The sequence below is a fragment of the Phocoena sinus genome, chromosome 8, assembly GCF_008692025.1.
Source record: "Phocoena sinus isolate mPhoSin1 chromosome 8, mPhoSin1.pri, whole genome shotgun sequence".
Taxonomy (NCBI): Eukaryota; Metazoa; Chordata; class Mammalia; order Artiodactyla; family Phocoenidae; genus Phocoena; species Phocoena sinus.
In genome coordinates this window covers 30,344,339-30,368,616 of record NC_045770.1, presented here as the reverse complement: position 1 = coordinate 30,368,616, position 24,278 = coordinate 30,344,339, and the positions used below count along the sequence as shown (strand labels likewise).

The following is a 24,278-nucleotide window of genomic DNA, read 5'->3' as shown; positions in this document are numbered from 1 at the left end:
TTGATCTATCTTTCTGTTTCTGTGCCAGTACCATACTGTCTTGATTACTGTAGCTTTGTAGTATAGTCTGAAGTCAGGGAGCCTGATTCCTCCAGCTCCTTTTTTCGTTATCAAGATTGCTTTGGCTATTCGGGGTCTTTTGTGTTTCCATACAAATTGCGAAATTTTTTGTTCTAGTTCTGTGAAAATTGCCAGTGGTAGTTTGATAGGGATTGCATTGAATCTGTAGATTGCTTTGGGTAGTAGAGTCATTTTCACAATGTTGATTCTTCCCATCCAAGAACATGGTATATCTCTCCATCTATTTCTATCATCTTTAATTTCTTTCATCAGTGTCTTATAATTTTCTGCATACAGGTCTTTCGTCTCCTTAGGAAGGTTTATTCCTAGATATTTTGTTCTTTTTGTTGCAATGGTAAATGGGAGTGTTTTCTTGATTTCACTTTCAGATTTTTCATCATTAGTATATAGGAATGCCAGAGATTTCTGTGCATTAATTTTGTATCCTGCTACTTTACCAAATTCATTGATTAGCTCTAGTAGTTTTCTGGTAGCATCTTTAGGATTCTCTATGTATAGTATCATGTCATCTGCAAACAGTGACAGCTTGACTTCTTCTTTTCTGATTTGGATTCCTTTTATTTCCTTTTCTTCTCTGATTGCTGTGGCTGAAACTTCCAAAACTATGTTGAATAAGAGTGGTGAGAGTGGGCAACCTTGTCTTGTTCCTGATCTTAGTGGAAATGCTTTCAGTTTTTCACCATTGAGGATGATGTTTGCTGTGGGCTTGTCATATATGGCCTTTATTATGTTGAGGAAAGTTCCCTCTATGCCTACATTCTGGAGGGTTTTTATCATAAATGGGTGTTGAATTTTTTCGAAAGCTTTCTCTGCATCTATTGAGATGATCATATGGTTTTTCTCCTTCAGTTTGTTAATATGGTTTATCACATTGATAGATTTGCGTATATTGAAGAATCCTTACATTCCTAGAATAAACCCCACTGGATCATGGTGTATGATCCTTTCAATATGCTGTTGGATTCTGTTTGCTAGTATTTTGTTGAGGATTTTTTCATCTATGCTCATCAGTGATACTGGCCTGTAGTTTTCTTTCTTTGTGACATCCTTGTCTGGTTTTGGTATCAAGGGGATGGTGGCCTCGTAGAAGGAATTTGGGAGTGTTCCTCCCTCTGCTATATTTTGGAAGAGTTTGAGAAGGATAGGTGTTAGCTCTTCTCTAAACGTTTGGTAGAATTCACCTGTGAAGCCATCTGGTCCTGGGCTTTTGTTTGTTGGAAGATTTTTAATCACAGTTTCCATTTCAGTGCTTGTGATTGGTCTGTTCATATTTTCTATTTCTTCCTGATTCAGTCTTGGCAGGTTGTGCATTTCTAAGAATTTGTCCATTTCTTCCAGGTTGTCCATTTTATTGGCATAGAGTTGCTTGTAGTAATCTCTCATGATTTTTTTTATTTCTGCAGTGTCAGTTGTTACTTCTCCTTTTTCATTTCTAATTCTATTGATTTGAGTCTTCTCCCTTTTTTTCTTGATGAGTCTGGCTAGTGGTTTATCTATTTTGTTTATCTTCTCAAAGAACCAGCTTTTAGTTTTATTGATCTTTGCTATCGTTTCCTTCATTCCTTTTTCATTTATTTCTGATCTGATTTTTATGATTTCTTTCCTTCTGCTAGCTTTGGGGTTTTTTTGTTCTTCTTTCTCTAATTGTTTGAGGTGCGAGGTTAGGTTGTTTATTCGAGATGTTTCCTGCTTCTTAAGGTGGGCTTGTATTGCTATAAACTTCCCCCTTAGAACTGCTTTTGCTGCATCCCATAGGTTTTGGGTCGTTTTGTCTCCATTGTCATTTGTTTCTAGGTATTTTTAATTTCCTCTTTGATTTCTTCAGTGATCACTTCATTATTAAGTAGTGTATTGTTTAGCCTTCATGTGTTTGTATTTTTTTACAGATCTTTTCCTGTAATTGATATCTAGTCTCATGGCATTGTGGTCAGAAAAGATACTTGATACAATTTCAATTTTCTTAAATTTACCAAGGCTTGATTTGTGACCCAAGATATGATCTATCTTGGAGAATGTTCCATGAGCACTTGAGAAAAATGTGTATTCTGTTGTTTTTGGATGGAGTGTCCTATAAATATCAATTAAGTCCATCTTGTTTAATGTATCATTTAAAGCTTGTGTTTCCTTATTTATTTTCATTTTGGATGATCTGTCCATGGGTGAAAGTGGGGTGTTAAAGTCCCCTACTATGAATGTGTTACTGTCGATCTCCCCTTTTATGGCTGTTAGTATTTGCCTTATGTATTGAGGTGCTCCTATGTTGGGTGCATAAATATTTACAATTGTTATATCTTCTTCTTGGATAGATCCCTTGATCATTATGTAGTGTCCTTCTTTGTCCCTTTTAATAGTCCTTATTTTAAAGTCTATTTTGTCTGATATGAGAATTACTACTCCAGCTTTCTTTTGGTTTCCATTTGCATGGAATATCTTTTTCCATCCCCTTACTTTCAGTCTGTATGTGTCTCTAGGTCTGAAGTGGGTCTCTTGTAGACAGCATATATAAGGGTCTTGTTTTTGTATCCATTCAGCCAATCTGTGTCTTTTGGTGGGAGCATTTAGTCCACTTACATTTAAGGTAATTATCGATATGTATGTTCCTATTCTCATTTTCTAAATTGTTTTTGGTTCGTTATTATAGGTCTTTTCCTTCTCTTGTGTTTCTTGTCTAGAGAATTTCTTTTAGCATTTGTTGTAAAGCTGGTTTGGTGGTGCTGAACTCTCTCAGCTTTTGCTTGTCTGTAAAGTTTTTAATTTCTCCATCAAATCTGAATGAGATCCTTGCTGGGTAGAGTAGTCTTGGTTGCAGGTTTTTCTCCTTCATCACTTTCAGTATGTCCTGCCACTCCCTTCTGGCTTGTAGGGTTTCTGCTGAGAGATCAGCTGTTAACCTTATGGGGATTCCCTTGTGTGTTATTTGTTGTTTTTCCCTTGCTGCTTTTAATATGCTTTCTTTGTATTTAATTTTTGACAGTTTGATTAATATGTGTCTTGGCGTATTTCTCCTTGTATTTATCCTGTATGGGACTCTCTGTGCTTCCTGGACTTGATTAACTATTTCCTTTCCCATATTAGGGAAGTTTTCAACTATAATCTCTTCAAATATTTTCTCAGTCCCTTTCTTTCTTTCTTCTTCTTCTGGAACCCCTATAATTCGAATGTTGGTGCGTTTCATGTTGTCCCAGAGGTCTCTGAGACTGTCCTCAGTTCTTTTCATTCTTTTTTCTTTATTCTGCTCTGCAGTAGTTATTTCCACTATTTTATCTTCCAGGTCACTTATCCGTTCTTCTGCCTCAGTTATTCTGCTATTAATCCCATCTAGAGTACTTTTAATTTCATTTATTGCGTTGTTCATCGTTGCTTGTTTCATCTTTATTTCTTCTAGGTCCTTGTTAACTGAATCTTGCATTTTGTCAATTCTATTTCCAAGATTTCAGATCATCCTTACTATCATTATTCTGAATTCTTTTTCAGGTAGACTGCCTATTTCCTCTTCATTTGTTAGGTCTGGTAGGTTTTTATCTTGCTCCTTCATCTGCTGTGTGTTTTTCTGTCTTCTCATTTTGCTTATCTTACTGTGTTTGGGGTCTCCTTTTTGCCGGCTGCACGTTCATAGTTCCCGTTGTTTTTGGTGACTGTCCCCAGTGGCTAAGGTTTCAGTGGGTTGTGTAGGCTTCCTGGTGGAGGGGACTAGTGCCTGTGTTGTGGTGGATGAGGCTGGATGTTGTCTCTCTAGTGGGCAGGTTCACGTCTGGTGGTGTGTTTTGGGGTGTCTGTGGCCTTATTATGATTTTAGGCAGCCTCTCTGCTAATGGGTGGGGTTGTGTTCCTGTTTTGCTAGTTGTTTGGCATAGGTTGTCCAGCACCGTCGCTTGCTGGTCATTGAGTGAAGCTGGGTGCTGGTGTTAAGATGGAGGTCTCTGGGAGATTTCCGCCATTTAATATTATGTGGAGCTGGCACTCATACAGAACTTATCACATTAACCAAACAAAACCACTTCTAGTTCCTGAAGAAAAAGGTGGGACAAGTTTTCCCAAGTCACCAGTTATCCCTAAAAAGAAGGGAGGCGTGAGGAAGGAAACTGAAAAAAATTTGCGTATAATTAACCAAAAAATAAATTCTCAACCACCTTGACTAATTATGAGTAAATTTTGTGGCATCCGTGTGTGTTTGTGAATAAAAGGTATGTTAACTTTATTTTTTGATTTTATACGGCAGTTGAAAAATATGTGGAAGTTTCCAGGAGGCCTGTCAGAGCCTGGAGAAGATATTGGGGTGTACATTACATATCTTTAATTGACTTGAAAATGTTGAGGAAATTCATATGTTTACTTTCTTGCTGTAGAGCTGAGAATAAGATTTTAACTTTTCTAATTGGTTTAGGCTAAGTCAGAAAATTTCAGTGAAGTTACTTCAGGGATGATATAAAATTAGCAGCAAAACTTCTAATATTACAACTTATTTCATTGTTATAAATAATACCATTAGGAGCATAACACCTGTTTTTCTGCTTAGGACTGCTTCTAGATTAATTTGCTTGAAAATGAGAAGCTTTGGATGTACATCAGTCAAGTTTAGCATTAAGGGTTATTTTGAATATAACTAAAATTGTTGGAATTAAACTATGATAAAACAAATTCTTAAGCATTCTATCACACAAGGATGAAGAGTAACTTTTAAATGAATTGTGAAATAAGAATTATTTATAAAGTCAATTATAGAACAGTGGTGACATAATTCTTCTGTTTATGAAAATTTTATCTACTGTTTATTTTGGATAGTCAGAAAGCCAAAGCATAGTAAAATGTCTCAAATGAGAAAGTCTGAAATGAGAGATAACTTCCTAAAACAATTTACTGAGCTCATTATGTCAGGATTTTACAGGAAGGAAAGAATAGAAACTGAGTTTTCCTACCTATTCCTTAAACCATTGGGTCAAGTGCAGTCCCTATCATAATAAATCAACTCATTTCATATCAGTATTATTTGTCTATGACTTTTTCCTCAATATGTATGTCCCCTAGTCTCTTTAGCCATCATTTATATGAAGGCAATGTCCTAAATTATTTTTAAGTATTTTTTAAGTATTTTAAATATATATATATATATATACTTGAAACGATTTTTTTTAATGTTCCACAAATTAAAAATGCCGTATACATAGTAGAGAATCAACTCCTAATATCCTATAAGTAAATTCACTACATTCAGATATATCCATAGCAAATTTTGTTTTTTAGGTACTTACTGACCTTTTGCTTAGAGTTTGCTAGGCCTTCTGTTGAAATAAAAGGGATTTTGTAGTGGTGCAAGTGTTGAAAGAGAAAGGTATTTATTCTAGAGCTCCTGATTATCTCACACTATCCTTATGTGATATGACATCATGTGAACAAGTTAAGTTTATGTTTTACATCCTCATCCAGTTGATACTGGGCAAACAGCAGTCTACAGGAGAAGGTTTGTGTAGCTTCCTCTTCTGAGTCTTGCCTTCTCAAATGAATTGACTTTTCTCATTTGAGTTTTTATGGATAGTCTGAGTTTCAGATATATTTAAATGGAGAAACACATTTCCAAGCCAAATGTGTATAATTGTAGGTTTGAGTATACTCCAGAACACTTCAAGTCCATATTATTAGGAATTCACTACTTTTTTTGTGTGTTTGTGGTTGTCACAACAACCCACCTATTCAGAGATTGTATATACACCTCACCATGTGGAAGAAAGAAAAAAGCAGCAATTGGCATTCACCACACTACCTAGGAGTAGTATAAATTGAAGTTTTGCCTCAGAACTGATAAAACCCTGAAAGCAGCTAGAAATGATAACTGACAGTAGAGATCTGGAAGATTATGTATAGAGGGCATTTTTATTTTGTAACAGTACAATAATAGATTATTCTTAATGATGAAGCCAGATCATCCAGGAATTATTTAAATTATTTTCTTTAAGCTCTGTTTTTAGGAAAGTATGTAATATACTTTAGGTATACTGCCATCACAAATGTGCAAACATTCATATTGGCTCTTAAGCAGTAAACAGTAGTTAACTGAGAAGCACATTTGTTTGGAATCATTCATTCTTTGATACTACTAGGTAAATGAAGCACTATTGTCCGTAGTGCTTAAAAAAAAAAAAGGAAAAACATTAAGGGGGCGTATACAAAATAGAATGCAATCCTTAGGTTTTCATATAATATAATACCCTAAGAGTACAATACATGTACAAGGTTAAAAATGGAGAAGCTGCCTTACTGAAAAAGAATCTCATTACCACTGACAGGAAGAGCATCCCTGCATAGCCAAAGGTCTTTAAAGCAGGGGGGTCTGATCAGAATTCATCAGTGTACCAGAGTCAGAGGGAAACAAACACCAGAAAAACCCATATTCTGCACAGTTTTTCCTTTTATTTCAATCTAATCCTATTAAATATTAGAAAACAGAAATAACAAATATAAATTCCATTTCATTACTGTCCTTTAACTAAACAAAGCACTATAACGTTTTTAAACATATCTTTCAACCAGCAAAAATAAAAACAAAACCCTCTTGGTTTTTCCTATGTTCTTCAAACCTATAAAACAGTTATTTCAATTTAGCTTACAGTACATTAAAATAATAAAGGTACACGAGAATAAAGCACTTTATCTAGATAGAAAAATTCATGGTAAAATCTTTGGAGAAGAGATTTCAATCTTAAGATGGAAGGGGTTCTTCTAGATACAAAAGCGCTTATTTGCCCATTCAGTTTTTAGTCTAGTCAATATCATGGATTCAAATTAAACGGATCAAACTACCCAGGCAGCACCAATTTTGAATCAACTGCTGTGGTGACTGCTGAGCAGGGCAGATTTCGCTCACCAGCCCTGTCCTGTGCTTCCATAACACACCAACAGGCCAGACTCAGGAACTAAATGCCAAACTCTTGATTAGTGTTGCTAAAAGCTAAACAAGACCCCCATGGTCATCTTTCAAAGTGTTTAAAGAATAAAAATAAACATTTAAACAATTAAGTCAGATCAGCAAATGACATGTAAAATTTAAGACTACTGCCACAATCTTTAACAAATTTAATAACAAACATGTATACTACTAAAAATTAGCTTTCTTATTAAGGCAAGTTTTCCTTTTCTTAACATATAAATTCTTCTTTTATGTTTTCAGTTTAAAAATATAATTTCTAACCATATTTGACCTAAGGCAAATCTCAATTATAAGGGAGGTCCACATATAATTCAAGTATGGCAGACAAACGTCTTATATATTAAACACTTTTCCTGTGCATATTTCCAGAGCTGTTTATCAGAAAAAACATTTGAGACATTTTTTTTTCTTTCAACGACTTGCTCCTCCTTGCCTATTCCTCACTAGTAGGACTACTAAGAAGACAAATATAATTGACAATTTGACAAACAAGAAAATGGAGGCATTAAAGGGTAGTTGAACAAAAATTTGTACCTGTGGCAATTGTGAAGCTTCCCAGCAAATAGGCAAGGAAGGCAGCTTTTTTAGGGGCTTCTCATAAACACTTTGGGAGACAATGACAGAGCATGATAAAATTAGAGAAATCCCATGTAGGAGTTTCATCTGGGTATTTAGAAAAAGCAGCCACAAAAATAAGTTATAGGCAATAAAAATCCTGTCCCAGAAATTTGCATATTATTGAAAAATCAACCTTATAAAATGTGAAAACCCTAGTTGTATTATAAAATTCTGTAAATTGCAAGTTTTTTGAAAACTTCTGATGAAACGACTACAGCATTTTGCTGTTGGAGGAATGAATCCAAGTTCTTTGAAATGCAGGAAACAAAGAAAATGCCAAAAATTAACCATGGTGAGATTCCACTCACAGCTCTATGACTTCAGAGGCTTGACAGTCCCAGCAGAGACCAGGGGAGAGTTGAATCATTTCATAGTTCAGTACCTTCTGTAGCTCTCCAGACTTTTATAAAGAAGAGTGGATCACTTTTTCTCAATTCTGATGTTTATAAATTTAGGCAGTTTTGATGGGTAATCAGGAACAGGATAATAATGAAAAAATACGTAGGAATATTAACTGCAGCTTTGCAACCTATGTTTTCGCCTCTGGGGAAATAAAGCAGGAAGAATTTTTTAAAATGTGACTCCTAAAATATATATATATATAAGTGGGTAAGCCTGCAAGTAGCAGCCAAAGAAATATTCAGTATTTCAAAAGCTTCTTAGATATACATTGGTAAGAAAATACTTCGGTACTTCAGGATGTCCAGTAAGGCAAAGAGTTTACATTGAAAACTTTATTTTCTTAGGGTAAAGTTGTGCTTTTTGAGCATTTAGAAAATGCTTCTTGAAAATCTTTGATGATTAAATTCCTAAAAATGTGATCCTTATTGATTTGTACATTTTCTTCTATGTAGGAGATACAGCAGTTCGAGAAGTTTTTGAAGAGACTGGTATAAAGTCAGAATTCAGGTCCCTCCTGAGTATTCGGCAACAGCACACCCATCCTGGAGCTTTTGGAAAGTCAGATATGTATATTATCTGCCGCCTAAAGCCATATTCATTCACCATAAATTTTTGCCAGCGTGAATGCTTAAGGTGTGAGTGGATGGGTCTCAGCGACCTAGTCAAGACTGAAAATACAACTCCGATCACCAGCAGAGTTGCTAGGCTGCTGCTGTATGGATACAGAGAAGGGTTTGACAAGATTGATCTGACCATGGAAGAACTTCCAGCAGTTTACACAGGCTTGTTCTATAAAATCTATCACAAGGAACTGCCAGACAGTTATAAAACTATGACAGGCATGGATTAGATTTATATTTACATGGTTTTAAAATGTTTAAATTGTACCTGTAGATTAATGTGTGCCGTATTATAAGAAGTAGTGGACATTTGGGTTAACTAAATATCTGACTCAAATTTTCTAATGTCTATGATTTCCGTGAAGAAAACTTGTTTGTACGTATGCACATTTTAAAAGCCTCTTTTCAAATGAAGCAAATGTATGAAAAAGATTGTAGCTGTAAGTAAGCTTCACTGGATAAAGGCAAATTCTATATAAAAAGTGGAAGTCTATGCATTTTCCAGGAATTTTTGTTGTTGTTGTTTTACTAAGGCAATGGTTAAATATTTTACTGTTAGATAAAAGGTTATCTGACCAGTTACGTAAACTGAGCAGATAGCTGTATACATTTTTCTTTTCCTTTCATCAACAAATTTCTAAAATATACCTCTTCTTTCATGAGGTATATGAAATGAGATCAGATGCTGCCATTAAGATCAGCTCTTAGCAGACATTGGAAGAAAAAGTATAGCTTTCTGCCCAGGTCCTGTTTTGGGTCCAAGTTTATACTGCCCAGTTCGCTTCAGTGCCACATACCAACTGGAGTATTTCCTTGACCGGTAAGTATTGTAGTTATTAGATTCCAGTCGTTCAAAAAAGAAACACTCGTCTGTAACACATTTAGAAGCCAGTAATCTTCCATCTTCCTTCATAGCAAGGTAACGGTTCGCACACACTCCTTTGATAGACACAACCCCTCTCTCTTCTGCTCGAAGTTGTAGTTTGACGTGAGGGTCGCTCTTCTCGCGGACCCCGTCCACTCGGCCGTCGGGGTGGATGCGCAGGAAGAAGCCCCCGTTTTTGCAGTACAGCCGCTTCGGGTCCTTGAAGTGGCTGGGCGGGAAGGCGCCGCTGCCGCCGTCCTCCGGCAGGGCGGGCAGCGTGGTGATGCTCCCGGCTGCCATGGCCCCGCCAGCGCCCTGCCGGGGTCCCCGAGCCCCTGGAGCCGCACGGGGAGTCGCCGCGCCCCGGCCCCGGCCTCGGACGCGCTCCGGGGCGCGGCCCCGGCCCCGGCCCCCCAGCCTCCCTCCCCGCGGCACGAGGCCGCGCCCGCGGGCCCCCAGCCTCAAACTGTTCCGCCGCTTCCCTCTCCGTCGGCCCTAGAGCGCGGGGAGCCGAGCGGCCCGGGAGCTGGGAGTGAGGGCTGGGTGTCTCCTCGGCCGCCGCTCTCGGGAGGGCCGCCTCCCGAAGCTGCAGCGCTAGGGATCCTTTTGCAACCGCCGGCACAGCGTCCGCTGGTCTGGCCTCCGCTGGTCTGGCCTCCTTTTTCTTTTCCTTCCCTTCCCTTTCCTACCTTTTCTTTCTTTTTCTTTGTCAACTGGAGTACTGCTCACATCACTTGTGTGAAATAAGTGCTTGTAAGGAAGACCCTAAACCTTCCCAGAGGAAGAAACTTTGTTAAACACTTTACATACAATCCTCCTGCCACCTGCCACCCACCTATCTCCCCACCAACCTCACTTCCTATATCCTTAGAAAAATAAATTAAAAAAGAAATTCAAAAGGGATGCAAGTGGGAGGAAGAAAAACTTACACTTATTAAACATTTACTAAGTGCACAAACTTTTATTTATCACCACACTTTATTTTTTTCTTTGTTTGCTTGCCTATTTGTTTACTAAAGAGCAGAATATCCTGGGAGTGAGAATTAAATAAAATGATGAATAAAAATGTGCATTCAATGAACATTTAATAAGTGTATGTTTTGATTTCTCCCACTTGCATCCCTTTTGCATTTTCCTTTTTTGCTTTAATTTTTGTGCATTTTTTAAAGAAATATTGGAGATGTTTCACTCAATATTTATAGAAGATGTAATAGAATTCCTCAGTGGTTGTAACCTGTAGCTGTAGGTTTCCAGATGCCTAATGACCACTTGGCAGGGTGTTATATGGTACATTTAAGCATCCATTTTTAGGCTAGATTCTGTTCAAAGACACTCAAAACTAGAGTTCTATATTCCTTAGTGTCTTGTTTCATTTTGACTGAGATAAAGGTAAAATACTTGTTTACACTGATGTCAGGGAAGCTAAGGGGGTTGGAGTGGTAAGGGCTTGCACCAGATACAAATTCCAGGAAGAAACAATGAAGTCAGGCAGAAAAGGTAGTGAGAAATTAAAAGCAGAAGAGCTGTGACATCCACAATTGTCAATTCCTTCTAAGTTAAGGGTTTTTCTTTGTAAATTTTCTCTGCTAGCATAATTTATAAAACATTTTTTAAATTTAGAGGGAAACGACAGATTTTATGTTTATTTTCCCAACTGTTCAAAAGTGATTGACAAAAGAGGCCATATTTTTCCTGAGAAAAACACAAGTTTTCCAATGCAGAACTTTGTCATCTTTTAAAACAGACTTCTCTGAAAGGTGTTCCTTGAGCCCCAAGAAGAGTTCATTACTTATTTCTTAACAGTATCTGTACCTGCCTGATTTTTCATACTGAACTGTAGTGTAATGGTTTACTTATCTGCCTCCCCATATTACTGTAAATTCTTGAGGGTAGGGACTGTTTCCCATTTATTTCTGTACTCCTAATACTTAGGGTGGGGCCTTGCATACAGCAGGAACCTCAAAATTGGGTAGAGAATTAATTAATATATTAATTATGAATGAAAGGCTCACAGCAAAAGTCAAAGAGGTAAATGAAAAATCAAAAATTTCACAAATGATGCATATCTAAATTCCCAGATCTTACATGTCATATTTACTAAATACCCTAATAACTGATTTATTTTATTTTCATAGAAAAAGTTTCAAGCTATCATCTTGTCTCTCTAATAAGAGAATAAATAAAAGACTTATATATTTAAAATCCTTACTCCTATATCTATTGAACACCCAAACTAAGACTGGAATCAAGGAGTTTTCTGACAATGAATGAGATAGTTTGAATTTTGTGGATTAAATTTTAAAAGGGAACAGATTAATGCAAAAGAATAGGCAAATTACAGAGTAACTGAGTGGAGGAAGGAAGGGAGGGAAGAGGAAGGAAGGAAAGAGGAAGGAAAGACAAAATGGAGGAAGGAAGAGGGGAGGGAAAGAGAAAGGGAAAGGGAAATAAGGAAAAAAAGAAGGAAAAAGAGTAAGAAAGAGTAAATATTGGCTTGGCCAAAAAGTTCGTTCGGGTTTTTCTGTCGAAATTTTTGGCTAACCCAATGCATCAAATGTAGAGGGGAGTTATGAACACTAGGGAAAAAAAATGGGCTTTTTCTGCACAGGAAGGAAAATGACTGTTCCACAGAACAATCATTTGTCATATGGTGAAATATATACAAGGGTCAGAATGAGTGCTTTTGTAAATCTAACCTCCAGGGATCAGAGGTCTAGAAGTAAACTTAAATCTGATCCAAACTTAGATTCAAAAGCAGGCAGTTAGTCCAAGTAACATTCTGTTTCATAACTTTTCACTTTTGTCTTCCTGTTTATCATGATTCTCCATGACTAATCAGATGATCATTAGCAATGATCATGATCGTTGCTACCTCCAGCTGATATATCATTCTTTTAGCTATTCATTAATTTCTCAAGTGTCTGAGTCTTAAATGCTTCAGAATAAACAAAGTAAGACTGTAGATTTGGAGATAATATTTAAAAGAGAAATATAGAAAAAAAGTGACCAAATTAACTACTTAAAAATAGGAAAGAAGGAAGGATGAGATGACAGAATGAAAGAATGAATACAGGAGAAAAGGGTATAATCTAGTAGAGGAGATGACCTCTGCATAAGATTTTATAAGAAATAAAGAAAGAAGCTGTACAGGAAATATGCAGAAGGAAAGCTGTTTAGTTTAGAAAAAGCCCAAGGTAAAGCCACAAATAAGTGAAGCCTGAAATGATTTGGACATAGAGGAAAATCCAGGAACGGGATAAACAACCATACAGAGTCAAGAAAATTTAGTCTATATGTAAAATGGCAAAGGGTTAATTTTTTATTGAAGTGAAAAATGTGTGAAGGGGAATAATGAAAAATGAAAAATAAAGTTATGGGAAGCCAGATTGAAGCTCATCGTGGAAGGCCATTAGCCTGCAACTAATATGTTTAGTTTATTTTACAGCAAGTCCCCTACATATGAACCTTCAGGCTGTGAACTTTCAAAGATGCGAACGTACATTCCATCAACGTCCGGCGTGAGTGAAATTTCAACTTGCCCTCCATCTCCTATTGCTGACCATCTTTCAGCTCTACCGTCTCCCACTTCCTCTCCCTCCTCCAGTCAGTAACTCTTCTTGCCCATTCACTCGAAGCCAGCCCCTGTATGCCAGCTGTTGTACTGTACTACTGTACTTTCCAAGGTACTGTACTGTAAGATTAAAAATGTTTTCTTTATTTTTTGTGTTTGTTTGTTTTTTATGTATTATTTGTGTGAAAAGAATTATAAACTTATTACAGTACAGTACTATATAGCTGGCTGTGTTAGTTGGGTACCTAGGCTAACTTTGTTGGACTTATGAACAAGTTGGACTTATGAACGCACTCTCGGAATGGAACTCGTTAGTATGTAAGGGGAATTACTGTAGATGTTTAGTTGATTTTGTTGGTGATGGAAAGCCATGTTTCTACAAAATACATTCAATTAAATTTTTTACATTTCAATAAAATTTTGTATTTTTACTCTAGAAAATTTAAAATATAAAAAAAGTTAGAGGAAAATAAATCATTTACATTCAAGCTGCTAGGAGAAAAACACTATTAACACTTTACTGTACTTTTGATTTTTTAATACCTGTGTATACATTTTTACATCATGCTGATCATGGAAAATTTATAAAATGTTATCTATTTTTTTCCACAAAACTGAATCTCATCAGCCAAAAATAAGTACTAATAAGGTGATATATTCCCTCTGCATAAAATAAAACATGTTGCCTATGGGTTTTTTAAAATGTACATTTTTCATGGTTGAAATAAGATCATATATGCTAATTTTTATGTCTGTTTTCCACAGAAACATTCAAACATTTTAGTTGGAATGTGAACTACAGTAGAAATAGGGAATTGAGAACAGATAATACTTGCACGTGGAATGACTATCTTTTTCATTTATAAAAGCCTAATGACTCAGATTACTCAACAGGAGTGGTAAATGTGTTGAAATCCATCATTCAAATTCCTTGGCAATGACAATGGCCATTATGTGACTCCAGGCAACTCTGATTTTATGGAAAGAAGGAGAGCATTTTGTAATATTTTGGCATAATTATTTCAATTTTGCAAACAAAGTTTTTAGTGGTACTCCAATGGGCAGTATATTTCATCTGATTGTAGGATATAAAATGTTGCTTGAGAAACACTTTTTCTCATATGATGATTAGAGTAGAAGCAGAAGAGAAATAAGTGTGAGAAGCATCATGGACCAAGCATAACCCCATACTGCCAAATCCACCTAAGTCACCTTTCAGTTAGAAAACTGCAAACAAACCGAGAAAAGATAGCTCTGTTAAACTTTTTAGAGCCTGAACTATGCATTCTGGAATTGTTCATTTTGAGTCAGTTGGCAATTGTATGTCTTTATGTAATTTTCCAAGGGTGGTTCAGGAGAAATTTACTGATTCTACCATATCTGAGCATCTCTTTTGTTAACCTCTCTTATGGAAGATATCTTGGATGGGTATGCAACTCTACGGTCACAATTTCTTTTCTCTCTTCCAGAATCAACAACCATCCGATAGAGATGTGGCTTCAGTGTTTTCTCATTCATAGAAAAATAAATGTCCTTGTCTCTGATCAGACATTTGAGGAAAAAAATATATTTCTAGTTCTTTCAAATGACCATAAGTTCCTGAGATTTCATATGATAAACATAGATAAGGAATCTTTTGTTTTATCCAATATAGCTTCCCTGTCCTTATAAACAGTGGGAAAATGTATTCTAAAACGGCAACTTTGTTTTCAATGTTATAACTTCTTTTTTTCCTTGCATTTTATGTGCTATAGTGCAAGTTTGGGAAAGACTACTTCAGTGGCTACTAGCCAGCGTCTTCTTTTTTTAAAGAACTATTAAATATACATATATATAATTTTCTAATTATATATAGTTTTGTGTTTTACATTTAGGTCTGTGATTCATTTTGAGCTAATTTTTGTGAAGAGTGTAAGACTGTATCTCAATTCAGTTTTTTCCATGTGCATGTCCAGTTGTCCCAGCACCATTTGTTGAAAATACTATCTTTGCTCCATTGCATTGCCTTTGATCCTTTGTCAAAGATCAGTTGACTATATTTATGTGAATCTATATCTGGGCTCTCTATTCTGTTTCATTGATCTATTTGTCTATTCTTTTGCCCATACCGCACTGAGTTGATTACTGTAGCAAATTGTTCTCCTTCAACACAGTGTTGGCTATTCTGATCTTCTGCCTCTCCATATAAACTTTAGTATTAGTTTGTTATACCCAAAAAATAACTTGCTGGGATTTTGATTGAGGCCATTTGTTTTCTTAGACTGAAAATTTTCCCATTTAATGTTTTTTGTAAGATAAGTGAAAACATTGGAACCTTGCTTCTATGAGATTTATCTGGCAGTAGTGATTGAGGCGGATTAGAATAAAAATAAGGTAAAGTTGACTGGTTTATTATAATTATCTAAGTGAGCTGTAAGGGGAATCTGAAGGATTGCAGATATAAGTAAAAAGAATTGAGAATGGAAAGAGATGACACAGACAGAAAAGGGACAGGAAGGATTAAAAAGGCATGGATGCCAATAATCTTGCAAAATGGGAAGAATTGAAACTAGCTCATCTACAGTTGAGATTGAGTTCCTTTCTTTGTGACTTGGCAGGTCTCTCCCTGGTGTGGAAAAAAACAAAGACCAACCAAATGCGACCAAGCAATTGCTATTTATCCAGAGCTTGCTGTAGCAAGGGAGTCAAGCCACCAAAACGTGTGTTTTCGCAGAGACTCAAAGCAGATAGACACATGGGAAACATTACAGTGGGGAAAAGGGAACGTTTTGTGTATATCCTGATTGAAAGCTATTGATCTGGGGACGCTGTAGGCGGGCTAACTAGAAGTGCGTATCCTGTGAAATTGGTTAGAAAATCCAATTGGATCCTCAGTTGGTAATGAGACAAAAATAAGCCCATCAGTTTCTCAGAAAATCTTAGCCATTTTAGATTGATTGTCACAGAAGTTATTGTTTAGCATCCTGAATTGTCACTAGAGATATCATTCTAGCTTCCTGCACTTACAACAAGCTGGCTTCCTGGGTTGTTTATTGAAGATAAGGAGATTGGTTCCCTGGGCAAGTTGCTACAGGTTGTGGGTCAAAGTTCTATTTTTATATATAGTACAATCATTGTCTGTTTGTCTATTCAGTCTCTCACTGGAAAAGTCTCTACTCCATGCCTTATGCACCTCTGAAATAGATGAAAGTTTGGGGTATTTACACTTAGCTGAATTAATTTTTCTTTTGTTATCCATATATTTTTTTGCTTAAATTCTGGAATTTATAAGTGCTTTATTCTGAGGGTTAGGTCAAATATCTGTAACCATTGATACTCATTGCCCTGACAAATCTGTGTAATGATCCCAGGCACTGCTTTGCCATGGCTGAGACACTTCACCTTCTTATGAGTCATGATTTGTTAATGTTGACACATATTTTTGGATGGGTCATATTATGTAGGAAGGACAAAATGAAATTGTATTGTATAACTAAATTAGAGTTGGATATGTACCAAGGCAGAGCTAACTCACATAAACCTAGAGAACAGGTGTTGATGTGCCAGCTTACTCTCCATTATTAGAATAATGGAAAAAAAGATTCTGAACTTTCATTATTTTATATACTTTTAGGTAACTAGTGTCTCTTACTCTTCTCAGAGTGTGTAGTATTGTCAAACAGGTATGTATCAGAACTCTCTTTTAAGAAAGGAGAAAGCCACTATATATTGATTATCTACTATGAACCCAGCATGTTATATTATGTGTAATCTTTACACCCACATTACAAGGTAAATATCAGTATCCTCAGTTCACAGATGAAAAAATGGAGTTCAGAAAAGTTAAAACATTTGTTCAAGTTCACATACACAGTGAGTAGCAGAGATAATGCACATGTTGTTCAGTCAAAACCTATAAATCAAATAGAAACAAGAGTTTGTAATGTCTTCAGACTAAATTCAATCTCTGCATTTCATTTATTTATAACACCGTCTTAGCCTGGACCTAACCCTTTCCAAAAATTTTCTCTCTCAAATATTCATATTTTCAAAAACTAAATACTGGATATGTCTATTATCCCAGCGTATGTCTCGTAGTCTTCAATATTAGGGCCTCCTATCATGAATTTCTGACGTTCTGACTTCCCTCTCCTCTTTCTAAGTCCAGTCTTTCCTGTCAATTATCTTTCACTTGTGCTGTCCATATGCAACCCAGTTAGGACAAATGTCTATGAACAGTGATTATGTGTTATTGAGATTAAAAAATCCAAAGTATCCTCAGTCAGCAAGGTTGGTCAAAGCTCCAATTCCAGAAAACATTAGTAAAAATCTTGCTAACCATGAATTCCTAAGTGCTCATTAAAAAATCCAACTCTAAGGTTCTAAGCATAAACACACAATTCAGTACCTTTGTGGCCCCAAACACGTTTCACAATCCTTCCTTCCTCTGAAAATCATATTTTATGCAATTATAAGATTGCAACATACTGTTCCAAGTCATGAGTTTAGAGGAAAAGTGGAAAAACTTCTCAAATTTCCACCCTTACTTATATTCACATCTCCCTCAAGATATTTTATTGTCAATTTGACTGCTCCATAAAAGCACAGAATTAGAGTAAGATTTTTTGCTGTTGATAATTTATTAACTCTTTTATCTTGCCCCTAATAGTTGAGCCAAATTGTATCAGATCATGCTCCTTATTAGTTGAAAGACTATCAGTCAATAGAGTCAAAGTGGGATAGTAGAAACAGCTTGAGTTTGGGTGAAACAGTCCTCAGTTAGAATCTTAATATGGACTTACTAGGTCTGTGACACCAAATAAATTATTTACCTTCTCTGTGTCCTTTTTTCTTTATTCTTAAAATAGCAATAAAAATGTCTATCCCACCCCTGCCCACCCGTGGGCTGACACCAGCCCAGAGGGCCCATGGACCCCAGCTTGTGCAGCTAGCTCCACAGGGACATGCTTCCACCCTCTAGCAGGCCCACAGCCACTGCATGAGACAGGACCTAGCAGCCATTTTGGCCAGCTCCACCTTCCAGTGTGCATACTGTAGTTGGGCCAGCCACAAAAGAAGGGGGCACACAACTCAATTAGGGCACACTTCTACAGCATATAGCTTTAATAACCAGAGGGGAACATATTGCTGACCCCCATAGGACATGCCCTACATAACACCACTTTTCCAAGATCTGGAAATTACTGACCTACCTAATACATAGAAGTAAACACAAAGAAATAGGCAAAATGAGGAGACAGAGGAAAATGTTCCAAACAAAATAACAATATCTTTTAAAAAGTGAAGATAAGCTATCTATCCATTAAAGAGTTCTAGGCAATGGTCATAAAATGTTCACTAAACTCGAAAGAAGAATGGATGAAAACAGTATGAATTTCAACAAAGAATTAGAAAATAAAAAACAAACAGAACTGAAGAATACAATAACTGAAATTTTAAAATATGATAGAAGGAATCAACGGTAGATTAGTTGAGACTAACCAGAATAAGTTTCTCCTGTCAGATGAAGAGATTACAAACCCCAAATACCCTTAGATAAAATTTAGACAAATTTAACATCTCTACTAAGGATTTGAGGCTCAGCAAGGACCTAATCCTACATCATTTGTCTTTTGATAATGAAAAAGTTCACTTCTCAATCAAGGATTTCATAAGCTTAGGCCACGTGTCAGACTAAAACAAATAGCCTTTCTGGTCTATAAAAATATCTCCATCCAATGTATGCAATATCAACAAGAGAGGGGGGAATGCTAAGTAGAACATATTCTTGATGACTTTCTCTTCATTTACTTTCCACATGAGTCAGTCATATAATCTAGAATTTCTAATAGAAAGATTAGGAAGGCTTCTGATATGATGGTTTGAATTTTCTGGTGGATAGTGACTTCTCTAAATAACAGGGGATACTAGTTACCCTCATCCCCTGTCTGGGATGGGTGATGAATTACAGCTCCTCTGTAAATACACACAGGTATTTACATTGATCTTTAAAAAGATCATTGCTAAATGATCAATTGTGCATTCTGAAAATTTTATCCCAGAATCACAAGAGACTACGTGACCTTATAAACTTGTGTTTCTTTATAAGGATCTCTAAATTCTCTATAATATAATTTCATCTTTATGTGTCACTATGAATCTAAGAGATTGTCAGCATACAATGAATCATGAAAATGATCACCTCTATCCTAGGATTGTTGGCATACACAGAATTAGTATCTGTGTTTGCTCAAGTTTATGGATTGTACTGCCAAAAACTGATTCCCTAAATAATGGCTTTTTTATTTCCATACTATGGTTCTTAAGGTTCCTGAATTTATACTAATAAATTAATTTGTCTTCATAGATTCTTAGAACTGACCTTTAAAATAATCTAGTCCAATATGCTCCATTTATAGACAGTGAAATTGAAACAGTGTTAAATTTTTATTTAGTGGCAAAAATTTTAATCAGAAGAAGTTTTCCTATCTTATAATCCTTTCTTAGAATGTAGCCTTTCAAAAACAAGATATAACTTAGAATTTGTTAGGATTTTCCTATTGTTTTGGGGTTTGGGGAAACTACATTTGTAGCTTTTAGTCCAGATTTCAGCCTCATCAAAATGTGCATCTCCTCCAATACCAGGTCCAGGTCCAAGAGCATGGGTTAAGATTCCCCCTCTGTCATCAAAAGAACTGAAGTCTCCATGTGCTTATTAAAAGAAAAAAAAAAGAAAATTAGTACATCTATACATGCTATAGGTCATGCCAAATGAAACAGATGAGGTAAGTCCAAGTTCTCTACCTCCAAATGCAAATTGTGTCATGATGTCAGCCTTGCCTGCATTAATCTTTCTGAATTTCAGTGGGGTCACATCACTCCATACTTGAAAATCTTTCTGGAAGGCATAGTCAACATCCTCAGGCTTCATGTCAGGAGTGTAGTTGCTAATTCTTTACCAGCAGAACAAAAGAAACAAAAATACATGGAAACCATGTGTTAATTTTGTCTTATTACAATACTTCATTTCTGCTAACATCATTTGAGAATGAAGTGTTTCATAAATCAATAGACCAGATGAGAAAAACTTGCTTCATTAGCTACAGAAATATGTATCCTTAGACACCTTAGTCCTTAAACAGAATCTAACTTGATTTCTACTCATTTATGATTTACAGGTCATCATTATGAAGGATTTACATTTGTAGAAGCTTATGCTTTTTGCCCCTGCTCCCAGACTTCTGCATTTATTCATCTAAGTAGTCTATAAAATTTTCTCTTGCCTCTTATTTATCATAGATTCAGCTTTATTCTCCTTTTATTTACAGCCTTTCTACTATGCTCTGGACTTACAAGCCCAACAAATCCATTGAGTGAACAATCCTCCCTCTAGAGACACTATTACACAGGAATAGTGTTAACAATTGAGGGAGGCTTCCTGTAGACCTGGGAGAAATTAGAAAAATACTTGGCTATGATGTTATACCTGTAGGTGATAAAACGGTTCTTCTAGACTGGCCTCCCTGGCATTACTCTGAAATTATGAACACCGGGGACTCCACATCGAGGTCTGTGCATCATGTCCAGAGTAGATGTGTCCAGTTGCCCAGTCACTTTTAGCCCCAAGAACTGCTGCATTTCCTGGATTTTATCTTCTATGAAGTTCCTATTGACTTTCATTTTTGTCATTGGAGTTGTTTTCATCTCAAGGCTATAAAAGTTTACCAAGTACCTCTGGAAAAAATATATTTATTAATACATTATTTTATGTGGAAAGGTTTCTGTTGGCGCTCTGTGTTTATAACTCAAATGCACACTGATGCTTTTTTAAGGCAAGGGTTTTGGCCATTTGGGAGAGTTACTCAGTTTTCTTCCTGAATCTCTCACATATATAGATGTCATTAAACTTTTGCTTAATTTTTCTCCTGTTAATCTGTCTCATGTCAATTTAATTTTTAGACCAGCCAGAAGAATCTAGAAAAGTAGAGGAAAATTTCTTTTCCCAGACATTTTTTTCTTACATACCTCTTTGGCAAAAATAAATAAGTAGGTAAATAAATACATACATATATAAATGAATAAATAAATAAATAAAAATAAAACAACAACATCAAAAAACCATACTAAAAGCAAATAGCCTCCGGAAGCAGTTTTCAACTAGTACTTTTAAAGATAAAATTGGTTAATGCAATAAATGTTAAAGACAAAAATCAGGCTAGATAAATTCTATAGTGTCAATACTTACCTGAGCAAATACCACATCATTTTCTTCAGAGCTTGAATAGTCAGTCAGGGGAGCAGCTCCAGAAGCAGTGACCTGCAGAACCAGTATCAATAAAAGAAACTTCATTCTACACCTCTTCTGAAGAGCTTAACCCAATTTATCCTGTTCCTTTTCAGTAGAAGTTCCTTAAATGTCTCTCTTTATATAGCTCTTAGGCCAGGCTCTGTAAATACGAAATCCATTGCATGACTCACAGTTGATATCATCCTTTGATTTATCTCAAAAAAATACAAGCACATGTATGACCTTATTCTACAACCAACAGTGGGTCAGTTAATATCTAACCCATCAATGGGTCAATTAGCATCAAACTCATCCCTCACTCAGACAACTCAGAGTATATTTCTTCAAAATAAATAAGCCACAACTTCCATCTACCTTATAGAATAAACCATTATATGAGAAATATTAAGCACATAAAATATGAAAATAACTTAAAAATACATTTTTAGGAAGTTCAGGATCTGAACTTTCACTATAATACTTTCCTTATATTTATTATAAGTGAAATAAGTTTTAAAAAAAACTAAATCTAAGAAGTTAGATAAAGTTCTTTTGTTAGAATAGAAAAATAATCTCTAAGCTGAATTTAGCTCCCTAGAGAACTGTAATATAGAGATTCCCTGTTTAGAAAGGAAAAGTTTATAACAGCATGATGTTTTATGTTTGTTCTCTGTATTGTGGAGGCTTAGATCCTGTTTCTATAATTTGAGATCTTCAGGCATCTAAACTGAGGCCTAATCCCAACTGCATAGCTGGGTAGAGAGATTCCAGAGGCAAATTTCCTTTCCTCCTTCATGTTGGTAGCATGAAGGTCAACACTTCAACTTTGGGAGGTAGCAAAATTTGCCTCTGGAATCTATCTGCCTCCCGATCAGCTCAGCCTCCTCCCTAATGGTCCGATTAACACAGAATCTGTCTTTCAGTCAATAGAGAATGTTTGAAGACTGAAAGCATTTAAGACTCAAGGAATAAATTACAAAGACAGAAATGCAAGCAATAGGGCTCCCTTCTGATTCTATGTGAAGAGTCTGGGGGGGCGGTGCACAAAACAGTGTGTTATGATTCAGTCATTACTCTGACCCACCTTCAAGGCCTGGGAAATGCTGGCTGCTCCCCAGGATTTTCCTGAGGCTGGGGCTCCAAGGTGAATGATTTCCTTCTTAAGTAGGAAGGAAAGGGGGTCGTCTGCATTGCACCTGGTATCTACCTCCATACTCTGCCTTTTTCAAGCTCTGTGATTTAACCTCTAGGATTTTTAGGTATTTCATTTGAAAATGGGAATGATAACTTTTACTTCCTCATACTTTTATGATGATTAAATGAAGTGATGTGTAATAAGTACAGCACATATTACAGGTGCTCATTAATATTTATTCTTTTCCCCTTGGCCTCAAAGGACAACGTCATGCACTGTAAGTTTGCAACCAGATGTGACTCTAGGATTTATGAAGAGGAAGATAATATAGAAGAATTGTAAGGTAATCCTTTCAAATATTGAATTTAACTAGAGAATTATAAGAGGAGTATGACAGTTTGGCTATAAATCATGGAAAATGGGATTTATTAGAAAATATGGGAGGAGTTGGTTCTCCAACAGCAGAACAATGCCAAGTGAGAACAGGGACAGTCAGTGTTGCCCCCCACTGTATACCTTGTGCCTAAAACTACCTTAAACTTAGTAGGTGCTCAATAAATATATGTGAATGAATCTAGTTGGAGAATAGGGCCTAAAGACATCAGTAGTAAACTTCCTTTATGGGAGCAATCATTACACAAGAGACTGTGCTCCTAAACCTCTCTGAAAGCATACAGAACTGTTCTTATCCACAACAGGAAAGAATCTGGTTCTTGGAAGACTTTCAAGCAGTCTAGAAAGTATAGGATGTAAGATGCATGGTTAAAGCTTCCCAAGATACAAAGGAAGTGAAAGAATGTCCTCATTGTCAGGTTGCTAAAAAATAGAAAGTGACACCCCAATTTTAATGGTCTCTGGGTCTTTGCTTATCAAATGTCTCAAATGGGTAATTTGGGTCCCTTTGGGCAGAGAACATTGCAGTCAGTGGTCGTAAATTGAGGGTCTAGGGTCAAGTTGATCTGCTTTAGAATCTTAGCTCCATCACTTTATGACCTTGAGCAATCATTGTCATCTCTTTAAGACTTAATTTCTTCATTTGTAAAATTGGAACAATAATAGCAGCTATCTCAAGAGTTGTTATAAGAATTACAGGGGAATATATATAGTCTAGTGGGGAAATTATATAGCCTAGTGCCTGACACACCTTAAAGATTCAGTGATTTGGTATCTTCCTTCCTTTACTGCACTCTTATGTAAGACATTTAAAAGAGGCTGGTAATGAGGATGAGAAAGGGAGATCAGCTACATGCCCAGACCAAGCTCCTGTGGTAGAAGGAGCTACAATAAGATTATGATCTAGGCCCAGGATAGAAGCCGAGTCCCATCAGAGACATGGCTTCCAGGGGACACACTGAGTGAAGTGATAATCAAGGGGTCATTGGCAATGCTTTAGGTGAAAACGAGCATATCTATGAAAGTGCAGAAAGTAGCCTAGATCAGAGTTTCTCACAAGGGAGGACTTGCACTGAGTTTCCTTATTAAAAGGCAGATTTTATAACCCAAATCTTCCAAAAGTATCTAAAGCTCTATTATATTGTTTCCTTCTTGACAAACACTGGCACATTCTAAGTTATATCCCTGATTTAATCACCTTCAGCTGGTTGTTGTCATGCTTGAGGTACAGAGGCAAATCAAAACATGGTCATCAGTAAGGACCAAGAAGGAGAAATGTTCCCCAAATATATAAATAAATCCCTTAGCTGACCTCTTCACCAATAGTCTGTTCATGCAGGAAGAAAATTTCAGCTAGTTAAACCTCTCCTTTTATGGATGAAGAAATGGGAGTCTGGAAAAGGGA

General features: G+C 36.3%; 2 protein-coding genes across 2 annotated transcripts; one reads left to right on the top strand and one right to left on the bottom strand.

The window, feature by feature from the left end:
* Positions 1 to 4,306: 4,306 nt before the first annotated feature.
* Positions 4,307 to 9,136, top strand: LOC116758767 (nucleoside diphosphate-linked moiety X motif 6-like). The gene is made up of 2 exons (XM_032641925.1): positions 4,307 to 4,355; positions 8,476 to 9,136. Exons 1-2 carry the CDS (start codon positions 4,310 to 4,312, stop codon positions 8,871 to 8,873), a joined length of 444 nt encoding a protein of 147 aa, XP_032497816.1. The 5' UTR covers positions 4,307 to 4,309; the 3' UTR covers positions 8,874 to 9,136.
* A 204-nt stretch (positions 9,137 to 9,340) lies between these two features.
* On the bottom strand, positions 9,341 to 22,558 carry LOC116758288 (fibroblast growth factor 2-like). The gene is given in 4 exon segments (XM_032641127.1): positions 9,341 to 10,102; positions 20,592 to 20,792; positions 21,304 to 21,375; positions 22,430 to 22,558. Coding segments are annotated over 4 exon segments (1,164 nt in total).
* Positions 22,559 to 24,278: the final 1,720 nt, after the last annotated feature.

Bases quoted from the DNA above. Each gene is read 5' to 3' on its own strand.
- LOC116758767 (XM_032641925.1), top strand. From the start codon at position 4,310: ATGTGGAAGTTTCCAGGAGGCCTGTCAGAGCCTGGAGAAGATATTG. The intron at 4,356-8,475 runs GGGTGTACATTA...TCTTCTATGTAG, and splicing joins AGAGCCTGGAGAAGATATTG to GAGATACAGCAGTTCGAGAA.